We start from the raw sequence: 14,492 nt of genomic DNA, 5'->3' as shown, positions 1-14,492 counted from the left end.
CAGAAAATTAAACAAAAAATTGTTTTGCAAATTTGGTGCAAGCATATGTAGTGACAAGCTAATCAGAATTGGAAAGAGTCATGCAGCTCCTTGCAGAAAAAATACTGATTTTAATATTTCTTGCTGTAGGTTTTGTGTAAAGAAGGCTATTAACTTTCTAAAATATGAAAAATTTTGAATTTCACCTGGATACTAGAATTTTAGGTCAAAGATTTTATGATGATCAAGTAAGAGAGTCACATTCTGGTTCCTTTTTTTTTTTTTTTTTGTGGTAATAGGGTTTGAACTCAGGGCCTCACACTTGTTAGGCAGACACTTGAGCCACTCCACCAGCCTTTTTTGTGATGGGTATTTTTGATAGATAGGGTCTCAGGACCTATTAGTTTGGGCTGGCTTGGAACCACGTGTTAGCCACCAGCACCTAGCACTACTATTGAAATAAGAACATTGCTTACTTACTTATTTCTGATAGTAGAAGTACAATATTGACAATGAATAAACAATGGTTTAGTGATTGTTTCTACAGAAGATTGAAATTAGAATCTGGAAAACTGACTACATAGCATATGAGGGACAGCCTTGTCAAACGTAGAATACATGATACTGCTTATCCATAGAAACCTGTGGGTATTACTTGTAATTTTTAAATCTAATTTTCTGCTGAATTTACAAATGCAAACATTGCTCTGTGTAGATCTACTAAAAATGGTTAAGAGAAATTCTGAGTAGAAATAGTAAATATGCAGACTGATATTTGCATAAAAAAACAATTAAAGCACTGCTTTGGAAGCATCCGTTATTCGTTATTTGGCTTTGAAAACAGAGTAGTGAAAGCTGTTAAAATAGCTTTGACGCAGCACATTTTGTTTTCTTTTTAACTATGGGCAACGAAACCGAATAGTTTTTTCAAAAGAATACTTTTCTCTTTCTGATCTATGGTCATAGTTGACTGATTTGAAATGGGGGAAAAACTTGTTTCTGACATTACAGGTGCTTTAGCTTTAAAAGAGAATTGAGGATCCAAATCATTAACACTAATCGGTTTAAAATATTTTTTTACTGGTTCTGGGGTTTGAAACTCAGGGCCTCACACTTGCTAGTAGGCAATCTACCACTTAAACCACTTCACCTACGCTCCTCTGCCCTTTTTATTTTTTTAAATTTTCTTCTTAGGACAGGGTCTTCCCATGTAGCCCAGGGTGTTCTCAAACTCATGATCCTTCTGACTCAGCCTCCAGAGTGCTAGGATTACAGACATGCAACACCACCATCAGCTGAATACCAATACTTTTTGAAAAATGCCTTTTTTTCAAGCTATAGATAGCAGTATTAATGTCTAGAATTCCAAGCTAAACTCTGGGACAGAGTTGTAATTTGTTAAACAGAGGGCCTTATGTAGACAGTTGCCCTACTGAAAGTCACATAATCATTTCAAGCAAACCAATTAGTCAGTCATAAACCTATAGTTATGTAAAATTGAGTCTCCTTTCCAGTTTCATGTCCTTACAGCTATGCAAATGGTAAAATGCTCCCAGGATGACCATTGTATACTTTCTGTCTCAGATTGACTTAACAAATAAATTCTAGCCATTCCCAGTAGAAGAGAGGCATCTCTCTTTTTCTCTCACCACTTTTCTTTACATTCTCTGCTGAGGAATTTCTTCACTGAATTATCTGGAACTCGAGGTATATCTGTTTTTAGAAATGGAGAAATGACTTTCCATGGTTGTTGGAGATCTCCCTATTGTGAATTCGTACTGCTAAAATCAAGGCTACCAGCACACAGATTTATACTTTGAATTACCTAGAAAGGGAAGCTGAGACAATGGCTTATTTTTACCCATTCTAAAAATTGATCCATAATAAACATGATTAAAATATACATAATCAAATTCTAGCAAAATCTATGTTGTAGATAGAGGCTCAGTGTCATTACTATCACTGTAATATATTTTCTATAAAAGAAATTCAACCTGAACTAAAGGGTATGGGATGTCTGGAAGTACCTTTTCCTTTTGAGACGGGTTTGTCTGTGTGGCACAGGCAGGCCTTGAAGTCAGGATCCTCCTGCTTCCACCTCCTCATTGCTGGGACTGCAAGGTATGTGATACAGTGAGATAGTATAAGATACATAGAGAAATTAGAGCCAGTGGGGGGAAAAAGCATGAATCTGATAGGGTTTAAGATAGGGAGGGGCCTTGAACATCTGTGGCAGGTTGGACAGTATGGGATGGAATTGTGGAAGGAGGAGTGGGATGAGCCGGGAGATGCAGGGATGCTCTTCCCATGTCATTAGTGGAAATGCACTCTCATTTGAACAGTGAAATATAATTTTTGAGTTAAATCTAGTGGCTTTCCTTTATAAATACACTTGATTACTGTTAATGAAGTGTATTCCAGAAAAATACAGAAAAAAAAGCAAACATCAGCAATAACATCAATCAGTAAATGAAATAAATTCATTCAGTGGATGGCATATGATACACTGATGTGTGTATGTGTTATGTACACACATTGTTTTTAACATTTAGCATCTTTATCATTAAATGTGTGCTTTTTAACCAATCCTTTTTGTAAATGTCTTACTTATTTCTAGCAAAAGTATTTTGATCAAAAGTCTAATATGTTTCGATGGTTGACTTAGCCAGTTTAGCACCTAAATCTGTCTGAAAATGGTAGATGTTCATTCTAACTCCAGAGCTGCTTGAGTGAGACTTGGAGGCACTGATACCTAATTACTGAGGTACTTATTCTTTAGCAGACAAGTTCATTTGTAATGCAGAAACAGGCGTCATTTGCATTATTTTACTAGTTTTCTAGTTTTTTGCGACTTATGCCCAGCGTTCCAGTGGAAAAATACCCAAGATGATCTTCACCTGTCTTCAAGGTGTTTTTTTTTCTTTAAATACAGTTTTTCCTTAGACTCACTCTCTTGTAGTCATAAATAATTTTCAGACTGGATTTGGTGTACACACCTGTGATCCCAGCACTGTGGGAGCTGAGGTGGGGAGAATTTCAAGTTCAAGGCCAGCTTGGTATGCATAATGAGATCTTTTGTCTTCTCTCACCTCCCCCTGCCCAAAGGGGGGAAAAAAATTTATTGGGGTTTGAACTCAGGGCCTTGTGCTTGAGCCACACCTCCTATGAAGTCCCCAGTTTAAACCCCAGTAAATATGGTTGTAAATGGTTCAGAGAAGAAAAATCCAGACATTAAAATTACTTTATTGGATGTGTCAGTGTTCAGTGACTCTATATTTTACCCATTATTTACATCTTATTTTTGCAGTATTGGGATTGGAACTCAGGGCCTTTTGCTGTCCAGGAGGGTGCTCGATCACTTGAGCCATGTCCCTAGCCCTTTTTGCTTTAGTTATTTAGATAGCATCTCGAGTTTCTGGCCTGGCTACTACTGCCTCCCAAAGCTGGTGTGACAGGTACACAACCAGCATGCCCATCTTACCGATTGAGATGTGGGTCTGTATAACTTTTTCCTAGGCTGAACTTGAGCTGCAGTCCTCTCAATCTCTATCTGCTGAGTAGATGTGTATCATCTTAGTTTTCATTACAATTAACTTTGTTTAAATGTGCTGTTGACTCTTGCATCGGGCTAAAGCAGTATAAGAGAAAAAAGTTTTGCTCACTTTTTAAACAGACTAGTTCTCTCAAGTTCAACCCGTTAAGAGGACAGGTTACATAGAAGTCTAAGCATTTGACCTACTGGTGGACAGGACATGCTTTCTATTCTGGAATGAGAACTTTCTCCCTTGTCATCATATTGAGTGGCTCTGGAAAAGGGCAGGAGAGATGTCTGCCCACCGCTGCTATTAGAGGGCTTGGAATATATATCATTTCAACAAATGTCTAAACAAACATTATCCATACCACTCCCTTCTTTTGTTTAGGAGAACTGGCATTCCTTCCACTCCATTTCCAAGATGAGAGGAGATTAAGCTAAGAGTTTTATGTGTAGTGTAGTCCTGAGAAGTAAATGAAGAGCCATGTTGAAATGCTTGAGAATGAAAAAGTCAGAGAAAACACATGGAGCATGAGAGCCCATTCCGCTCTGCATGTCACACAGGCTCCCGGGGACATGCGCTGGGCATGGTGGTGTGCGCGCACCTGGTGAGTGGGTGGCTGGGTGGCTGGCAGCATTTTCTCGTTTTTATAAAATTTTTATTCTGCCAAGAACTGTTATGATGTCCTTCAGTAATTTTGGAAAAGAGATATGGTTTGTTCATTTTTCTTCAGAAATGACTGTTAAGTATTTTGCTTGATCCATGAGAATGTGAGGATGGAGACATTTTTCTGTCCCTCCCTTGTTCAGGACTGGAGTGGGCACAGGGAAGGAGCCCCCTCCCTCCCTGGTCTGCCATGGTTGTTGGAGTTTGACAGGAGACTGAGTTTTGAAGGGGGAGGAGGGTGTGTTCTGGGACATGACTGTACAGGAGTGATAATATTGACAATAAAGTGGCTATTTGTTGAATATTTGTACTAACCCCCCCCGCCCGCCACTCTGGAGATAGGAACTCCTGATAGGAAACTGAGGTAGGAAAAAAGTCACACGTTTCGGGAATGACACAAATTGGAATGACTGAAGTTAAGGTCTGTCAGAATTTGTAGGGATATGAGCTGTGGAATTCGTTGTGGGTCAGGTCTTGAGAGCCTTGGCTCATGCGCTGAGGAGTTAGAATTTGCTCAGTAGAATTCATTCATCAGTCACCTGGAAAGCTTTTTAGAAGTGCTCACTTTTAGGTCCCACTGGACACATACAATCAGAAAATCCCTACCTCGATTTGTGGCCAGGAAACTTGTGCCTGTTGTGGTAAAGCTCTATAGATCCTAACAGCAGGGACTCCTTGTGTTTGCCTCTAATTTGTTGTTAATTTAATTTGCTGAATTATAAATGAATGTGAAGGGTGAACGTGGTGGTCTACACCTGTAATGCCAGCTACTTGAGAGTCAGAAATCGGGAGGTTTGAGGCAGAGCCTAGGTTTAGGAGTGGAGAAAGCTAAACGTGAGTCAGTCAGGATCAGGCAGCTGTCCTACATAGTGGCTGTACAATGAAGGAGGTGAAGGCGCGCTTGGGAGAGCAGTTAGGCATCTGCAGTCACATGACAATGAACTGACGCCTTGTGGTTTCAGGATGTCAGAGAGCAGAAATAGGGGGTGAGAGCTGGAGAGTGAGAAAAAATGTGGTTAGAAAGTGGAACATGGGGTAGAGCTTTTAGGAGAGCAATTCTACTCCAAAGTCAAGATCCAAGATCTAGTCATGAATTTGGTGAGATGAGGTAAGGGAAATGAGGTGTGAAACTATATGCAGTTTACCATTGTCCATACAGATGTGGTGATGTGAGGATTGTAATGAAGAGGAAAAGAGTGAAGATTGTAGCTAATAGTGGTGAAGAATGAGGGTGTATGTACATGTATGGGTGTAGTTAACAGAGTGGTTAGGACCTAGGAGTTTTGTGTTACAGATAGCAGAAACTCACAGCATTTGGGGTTCACTGAATTCAGTACACCTGTCGTATCTTCTTAGTATAAAAGTCATTCTCAAGTCTCAGTGTAGTAATACTACTGCCTTCTACTTCCTACTATTCTTAGATCTGAGAACTTGGGAACCAGGATTAAACTCCATCTATTCTTAGCTGTAGGTGGACATTTCAGATGGAAAAAAAGATGGTTAGGAAGTGAATGGTGAGTTTAAATACAGAAATGACCCTTTGAATGTTTTTCAGTTATAAGAATAAGAGAGGGCTTCACCACGATCGACTTTTAGATCTGTTAGCTGTGGAGAGGGATCTCTACTTGGGTCAGATGATTTCAGAGGAATTAGAGATGAAAGCCACCATTTTGTTTGAAAATTGCAGAAGTAAAAGAAATAATTTACAGATTTACTTGTGTAAACAGTACATAGCAAACCTCTTGACTGACCTGAGTGTCTCTGATGAAACACCTTAATATGATCTAAAATAGAATAATAGTTCAGAAATCTAAAGGCTTCTTTTCTAAATCCTGAATAGGAATTCAGAGCTTGTTTTATCTCTTTCTTCTCCTGGCATCCTCTTTCACTTTCACTTCTCCAAATATCATAGCCTGCTTTATATTATTGATTATGTATAGTATATTCTAACCTTACTCTTAAAATGACCTAAGCTTTGCTATTTGCACAGTTTTTGGCTCTCCTTTTAAGATCCTCTGGCTTAATCATCCATGTCTGCTTGTACTAGATTGTTTCCCTTAGAGCTCTGTAAGCCACAGAGTGAAACTGATTAGGATTTTACAGTCCTGGTGATTTTCCTTCTGGTGTTCCACCAAGAAAAAGCTGTAGCACAAGGAGCTGATGAATCATTTTGCAGGGCTTTTGTTTTCTGTTTCACGTTTGAAAAATTAGGAATGGTCGTGAACATGGGAACGAATGCCTAATATCAGGAGGACATTACAACCATAAAATAAAATCATCAGTGTTAGCGTTGGTCTCTAATAAATGTAATAATATAGTGTGTGCTTTTTTTTTTTTAAAGCAGACTGTTCCCCAGAGAATGTTCATTCATGTAAAATTTCACTTCTGTAAATTTTTAATTGCTTTCACTGGGGCTGACTAAAATTACTGAGCACCTGCTGCTTGGTGTCTGGCATGGTCCTGGGGGCCTTATACCTGTTAGACCATTAAACCACCACAGCAGGCTCATAAGGCATAGGTGTGGATTCTTCTGTTTTACTGAAAAGAGGTTGAAGTTGAGCGTGTTTAAATGGTTTTTGCTATTATGATTCCCAGCTAGGAAGTGTCAAAGCTAGAACTTGATTCCTCTTAGTCTGACTCAAACTACAGAGGCTCCCCAATTGGAGGGAGACAGAAGAAGGACATGAGGCTTCATTTTGTATTTAGAGATTGATTTGATTGAAAAATAAAGTCAACTGATGTTGGTTGCTGGGAATTAATTCAGCCTAGAACTGAGTATAACCTCTGGCAAGGAGCTGGTTTCTGTCACCTAGCACTGCCAGCTCCGAAGGGGGCCCTGATCATCAGTAATGTCATTGCCCCACAGTACGGTATTTTGGGCCATAGTCTATAGTTCCCCTAGCTTTCTTGAGGTACCAGTGACATGGATGTTTTATCTTCTTATTCTTGGCATTTTATTCAGGGCCATGATTTCCAAAGCTGAGACACTGGCTGGGATCCAACAGCTGTCACTTGTTCCTGCCTTCTTGTTCCTGTTACATACTTCCCCACCGATACTTGCTCACATTCTAATACTATGAGAGGTTCTTAATCTGAGCTCTCCTTTCTTCTCTCTATCCTAAATATTGCATATAGAGTAACTTTTTGAAAATACTAATTCTACCTTAAAATGGTATTGTGCATCATCCTCTATGGTTCCATTTATGTAATGTTCTTGAAATAACAAAATTATAGAGACAGAAGTTAATGTCTGCCTGGGATTAGGCACATTGGGGGAAGGGGACAAGTGTGCCTTGGAAAGGGTAGAATGAGGAAGATCTGTGAATAGTTCTGTGCCTTGATTTATGGGATGCCTGTGTGACAGTGACATAGAACCACACACTAACTTTACACTAATGTCAGTTTCCTGGTTTTGTTAATATGCAAGTAATGGGGGAAACTGGATAAAAAATACTATGTGCAATTCAAAAAGTAAAAAAAAAAAGTGTTTTAAAATGGCAGCTTCCTTTGTAATATGTCTCCTATTCTTTTTCCCTCTGAAATAATCATACAATGTTATCTGAGTTGATTTTTTTTTATTTGGGGCAATTTATTTATTTATTTATTTATTTATTTATTATTGTTTTATTATTCATATGTGCATACAAGGCTTGGGTCATTTCTCCTCCCTGCCCCCACCCCCTCCCTTACCACCCACTCCGCCCCCTCCTTCTCCCCCCCACCCCCTCAGTACCTGGCAGAAACTATTTTGCCCTTATCTCTAATTTTGTTGTAGAGAGAGTATAAGCCATAATAGGAAGGACCAAGGGTTTTTGCTGGTTGAGATAAGGATAGCTATACAGGGAGTTGACTCGCATTGATTTCCTGTGCGTGGGTGTTACCTTCTAGGTTAATTCTTTTTGATCTAACCTTTTCTCTAGTTCCTGGTTCCCTTTTCCTATTGGCCTCAGTTGCTTTTAAGGTATCTGCTTTAGTTTCTCTGCATTGAGGGCAACAAATGCTATCTAGTTTTTTAGGTGTCTTACCTATCCTCACCCCTCCCTTGTGTGCTCTCTTTTTTATCGTGTGCTCAGAGTCCAATCCCCTTGTTGTGTTTGCCCTTGATCTAATGTCCGCATATGAGGGAGAACATACGATTTTTGATCTTTTGGGCCAGGCTAACCTCACTCAGAATGATGTTCTCCAATTCCATCCATTTACCAGCGAGTAATAACATTTCGTTCTTCTTCATGGCTGCATAAAATTCCATTGTATATAGATACCACATTTTCTTAATCCATTCGTCAGTGGTGGGGCATCTTGCTGTTTCCATAACTTGGCTATTGTGAATAGTGCAACAATAAACATGGGTGTGCAGGTGCCTGTGGAGTAACCTGTGTCACAGTCTTTTGGGTATATCCTCAAGAGTGGTATTGCTGGATCAAATGGTAGATCAATGTTTAGCTTTTTAAGTAGCCTCCAAATTTTTTCTGTTTAACATTATTTGACAGTAACAGAATTTTGGGTTTATTCCATGTTACCAAAAAATGTTTCTTGAGTAAATTGAACCGCTAAACAGTGTATCAGTACTTGCTTTGAGTAGAAATCATCCTTTTTGTCTCTGCCTAAACACTTCTCAGCTATGAGGAAATGTGCTGGAGATTTCACTGGTAGGTACTTGGGGACTTGGCTTCCCTGGGAGGGACCTTGCAGCTAGCCACAGTTGCAGAGTTCTAAAGTCCCGTCACAAATTCTAAAAGGCCCTGACTTTTTAAGGACTTAAGACTTTAATCTAGATTGAGCCAGGAAACCCAGGCTATCTACTATGGTAAGTAATGTCCATCTACCCATACAAATTTACTGAGACTCAGAGCTCAGCATACAATTTATCTTGGTTACTGATGTCTATGAAAATCAGCTTTTGATCTTCTGACTCTGATAAGTTGCATGCATGTTTATATTGGTATGCTTGTTCAGTGTATCTGTTTCGTAACATTCAGTGCCCTTATGATTATGGTTAGATTCAATATTCATTGCTGTTTGCTTTCTTCTATTGATTGTTGTACTGAGGGTAGTTGAATTCACCCCCCCACCCCCATTATTCTCTTTTTTACTATTTGCTTTCTCTCTCTCTCTCTCTCTCAGGGTTATATATAGCTCCAAAATTAGTTTTAGAACTCCATTGTATTTATTGATCACCATGCATGGTAACTCATGCCTATAATCCAAGCACTTGGAAGGCTGAGTCAGGATATGCTGTGTTCAATTAACCTTAAAAAAAAAAAAGTGAAAAGTGAGACATGGTCTCACTATGTATGCCTCAAACTTGTACTTCTTCTGCCTTATGATGAGTTCTGGGATTATAGGCTGCACCACCACCACGCCTGGCTCTATTCACCTTTTCTAGCCAGTTGTATGTAAGAATGAGGGAGCACATGTGCACACATACGCTTGTGCTAGGTATGCATTACATAGCCTTAACTTCATTTATTAGAGTTCATATTACACCAATTCGCATTTCACCTGTTCCTGCTATTATGCTATACTATATTTACATACAGTCTAATTCCATGATGGAGGTGGTACAGTCATATCTATTTTTTAAAGTGATAATAGAAAAATAGTGTTCTATACATATAATTTCTTGTGTACTTCATTCCTTTCGAATATTTAAATTTCCACCTAATGTCATTCAACCAGAAGAACTTTTTTTAGGATCTGGTTGGTCGTCTGTGGGTAAATTTTTAAAATTTTTCCCTATCTGAAGAATTATTTGCCTTAATTTTTGATGGATATATGGGCTGGCCATAGAGTTCTGGGTTGATACTTGTCCTACCACCAATCATTACTTCCTTGTATGTAATGTGTCACTTTTCTCCCTCTGACTTCTTTTAAATTTTTTTATTTGATTTTAATTTGATTTTTTATCTGACTATGCGTACTGGGGAGTAAATTATTTTAAGCTTAGTTTGGTGTTTCTGAACTGCTTCAGTCGTGTCTGAATTGAGGAAAAAAAATCTCCTCAATTTTTTTCCCACATTATTGTCTTTCTCTTGATCTTTCCTTGGTCTGCTCCAATTATACAAGTGTTTGCTCTTTTGTGAGTGAACCAGTCCTTGATGGTCTATTTTTGTTTCTCTTCCTCAGGTTGGATTTTCCTTCACTTCCCTAAGTATACTAACTACCAAAGTGTTTCAACGTCATTGTGGGCTAATTGCAACACTTGGCTTGTCTTTTCCTTTGGGCATAGATTATATCTCCCTCAGGGTGCATGTATTAAGTAATTTTGGATTATCTAATACGGATTCAATTAGTGAATAAATCTGTATTGCCTGTTCCTTTGAAGAGAAGGTGATTTTTGGTTTTTTAACAGTTAGGTAATTAAGCTGAACTAAACTAAATTTTAACTTTCTGTGGCCAGTTGCTATTCCACTGACCTGTTCAAATAACTGATGTTGATTATGTGCTGTGAATGTGCTAAATTGGTGACTGTGCTACAAATATAGATACAGACCCCTCACATCAAGGCACATGCAGTCTTATGAATAAATATTTGTGCCACACTCCCATATGTTATATAAGATAAATTCACAGAAGCAGTGGGAAATCTGAGAAGGGAATTGTTAAAATTCAATTTAAAAAAATTCTGAACTAATTCAATCCTCAGAATAGAAGGTAGTTTACTTGATATATGTAATGGTGATGGAAGATTGGATGAGGAAGAGTAACTATTGTGTTTTCATCAAAGTTTGTTAATTCAGTTTTATCTAGCATGTGAGAGACATTATACACTCACACATAGCTATATTCTTGAATGCTAGAAGATCCATCCATACTGAAAACCTGGTAACTTGGGGGAAGGCCTCTCAAAACGGTTCTGAAAAGACCCATTTGAACTCATCAAAAGTATCTCTCAGAAACCCCTATGTTTCCTATGTCAGATATGAAAAGGTTTTCTAATCTGTTTTGAATATTGTCTATTCTTATATTTGTTTAAGTGAGTGGGTGCTATGGGGTTGGTTTTCTTTTTGTGAAAATATGTCTACCTTCACAGTAACTAGAGCCTTTTTTTCTTTCTTTCTTTTTTTTTCCTATTTTAACAGTGTATCCTACTCAGTACATGTATCTGAAGATTACCCAGGTATGTTTTCCTTCTTTTAAATCTTTATTATGAATTTTTATTCCATGACTTCTTTGAAAACTTTTTTCTTCTGGAGATGTAAAGCTTGTGACAGATAGATACTCTGGAGATTCTGTCTGACAGATCTGAAAGATACAGAACTGTTGACTGCTTGTGAGACATAACCCATGTCTCACAGAATTAGAATGGCTTCTTAATGAAGAGTCATTCACATGAACTCGTCTTACAATTTCAGCTTGTATCTTTACATGACAACAATTAAATGCAGATTATCTGAACTGGTCTAGTTGTCAGTTTTGGGACAGTATTCTGCTTTTCATAATGTAAAAATATAGCTAACGGTCATTTGGTTCAGTAGTTTCTTTCTGTGTACATTTATATAAATGTATGTATGTATATGTGTATATACTTGATTTTATTTTAAAAACAGTTCGTAGTTGGGTATTGGAATATTACAAACCTCAGTTCTTTTAGCACTCAAGTTGAGTATTTTTTTATTTTAGGCATTTATCCTTTTACAAGTTTAAAATGTTACATTTGTCTTTTAAAATTTAAATTTATTTAAAAGTATTTTTTCTTTTTTGATAAAGGGTCACATTATGCAGCCTAGACTGTGCCTCCCAGAGCTGGGATTATAGACGTTTCCCCATGCACAGCTTAAATGTTACATTTTTAAAATGATATCTCTTCCTCCCTTGCCCCCACCCCTTGTGGTACTGAGGATTGAACTAAAGGGCTTATGTCTGCTAGGCCAGTTCTTCACCACTTGAAGCCCCTAGTCCTTTTTCATTTTTTAGTTTGTTTTTCAGATAAAATCTCCCACTGTTGGTCTAGTTGGCCTGGAGCTGTGATTCCTCCTACTCCACCTGCCACATTTTAAAATAATTTCTTAAATCGTAAACTTTCTACATGTTTTAAGTATAATATTCGAACAGTGGGCATTTTCATTATTAAGAATGTGATATTAAAAGTATTAACTAAGTTTTACTGGAAGAACCGTGATAAGCATTCAGCCTTTTTTTATTGTGGGATTGTATGTTTATGATGCTGAATCTTTTGTCAATTATGCTTGGAAAATAAAAGTCAGCTACTTACTGAAAGTATAATTATTGTACTTCTCAGTTAGGCATCGTGTAGATGTCAGCCATGAGAGGTCTAGGACTCCAGAAAGTCAGCTCAGTAGAAATGGTACCACAAATGAAAGCCCAGCTTAAGGAGGCCACGTGAATATGTCAGGGAACATGTGGTGGAAGATGCTCTTGGCAAATGAAACCGACCAAGTTCTTAGCTCCCTCTGGTGGCCAAGAGGCATTATTGGCCTTTCCTCACTTGATGGGAGCCCCACTGAGATATATAAGTTGATTCTGTGTAAAAATTGAAAACCAGTGAGTATTTATTTATTATTGCAGTGCTAGGGAGCACAGGCCTCTATCGCCAGCCCTTTAATAACTGGAATTTTAAATAAAGCATTGGTTATCATTTGTGCTATTTTTACTGAATTCACTTTTCATTTCCAAAGAGAAAGGAGTATAAAATTAGAGAATTTTGGCTTAAATACTGGGGCAGCACTTTGAATTGGTGGATCCATGTAGTCTGTGCGGTGGGCAAAAAGGGGAAATCATGACATTCAGACGAGTAATATTTCCCAAGTTCTTATTTCTGGGGAAGAAGTAGCATTAGTGTTTTTATGGAGTTTTCTTTCTTTCTTTTTTTTGGGGGGAGATTTTAAAAATAATTTTTATTATATACCATCAAATCTTGATGAAGAGGTTTAGAAATATGTATATATTTACTTTTTTAAAAATGTGAATTAAGACAGAAGGCTATGTAAGTAGAGACTGATATAGATGACCAGAAGGTTCTCTAGTGAGCTCAAATTTCTTTAAAATGTACAAACTTGAAAAAAAAACTTTTCTCTAAAGTGTTAGTTACTATGATAATATTCTTCCATTATTAAATTTTAATCCTCGTTTACTTGTACTAAGAGTTGTTATTTAATATGTTTGACTTTTCAGATAGTCAGTATTTTATAGAAATCGTGTTATTGCTCCTCCAATGTTCATACCTGTGTACTCCCCCTGGCACCACAATAGATATGAAAGCTGGCAGCTTTCTTTCTTCTCAAAATAAGCATGCTTGCAATTGCTTTAAAAAAATTCCTTTTCTCATTTATTACTTTTTAAAAATTTATGAGTATTAAATCTTCATCAAATTGTTATTTGGCATCTGTTTGATGTCTACTTTCTCCTTAGATACTAAGGTGACAATTTCCATTATTTGCATTTTATCATATACTTTGGTATAATAGAACTAAACTGCTCTTTGAGAACCTGATAGAACTAGCAAGGAAATCCATCAGAGTTTGATATCTTTTCCTAAGGATGGTTCTGGGGCAGCTGTATTTTTCTGCCATGATTATTGATCTAGTCTGTTTTTAATTTCTTTGTCATTTTTAAGCATGTGTTCTTAAAAGTCACTATGTTGTTGAAATGTCCCTTTTTTTTTTTTAGCAAAAAATATAGTGTTTGGTTTATAATTGTCAAAATAATCTTTTGTGCATATGATTATTTCTCCAACCTCATTTCTTTTGTTTACTTTTGTTGTAGAAGGGTTCAAATGATAGAGCATCTGCTTAGCAAGCATGAGACCCTGAGTTCAAACCCCAGTACCACTGAAATATTTTTTTAAAAGTTTGTGTATTTAAAAAATTCTGTCAAACATGTTGCTTTCTTTGCCATTGCATTTTAATTCTAAATGCAGTAATCTTGCAATTAACATTCATTCCTTCTGGTAGTGATCCTTAGGGTTATTTTTTTCTATCTTTCTGGATTGTATAGCTCAATGATTAGCTCATTGTCTAGGCTTGGAAGCAGGAGACTTTCTTTGCCCTCTTGGAATGTATCAGTCAGGATTTTGTTCCTAGGAACAGATGTCATTTCATAGTTTAGAGTCTTTATTGAGTTAGGTATTCATAATGACAGATGTAAGTATAATATTAAATGATAGGTTTATTCTTTAAAATCAAGTGAAGAAACGAGTAGCCTTCTGGCTTGTTTATACTCTGTGAATTTTACAGTGAAGATGATTTTTTGTTGTTGTAATGGATTTGAAAATAGCATATATATTACAAGTCACAGGTTGGCTCTGCTACAACAAAACAGCAGAAGTCTTTAATTCTCACCTATTCTGTT

The 14,492-nt window shown here is 37.3% G+C and overlaps 1 protein-coding gene across 2 annotated transcripts in view; it reads left to right on the top strand.

Annotated features, from left to right (window-relative positions):
* Window positions 1–14,492, top strand: part of Parp8 (poly(ADP-ribose) polymerase family member 8) — a 143,616-nt gene that overhangs the window by 66,211 nt on the left and 62,913 nt on the right. For both annotated transcript variants that reach the window (XM_074077508.1, XM_074077509.1), the window contains one exon: window positions 11,264–11,301. In XM_074077508.1, the coding sequence (XP_073933609.1) occupies window positions 11,264–11,301 (38 nt within the window). The remainder of the gene's footprint in view (window positions 1–11,263; window positions 11,302–14,492) is intronic.

This window comes from Castor canadensis, chromosome 6 (assembly GCF_047511655.1).
Source record: "Castor canadensis chromosome 6, mCasCan1.hap1v2, whole genome shotgun sequence".
Lineage (NCBI taxonomy): Eukaryota > Metazoa > Chordata > Mammalia > Rodentia > Castoridae > Castor > Castor canadensis.
This window is presented reverse-complemented; position numbering and strand designations above follow the sequence as displayed.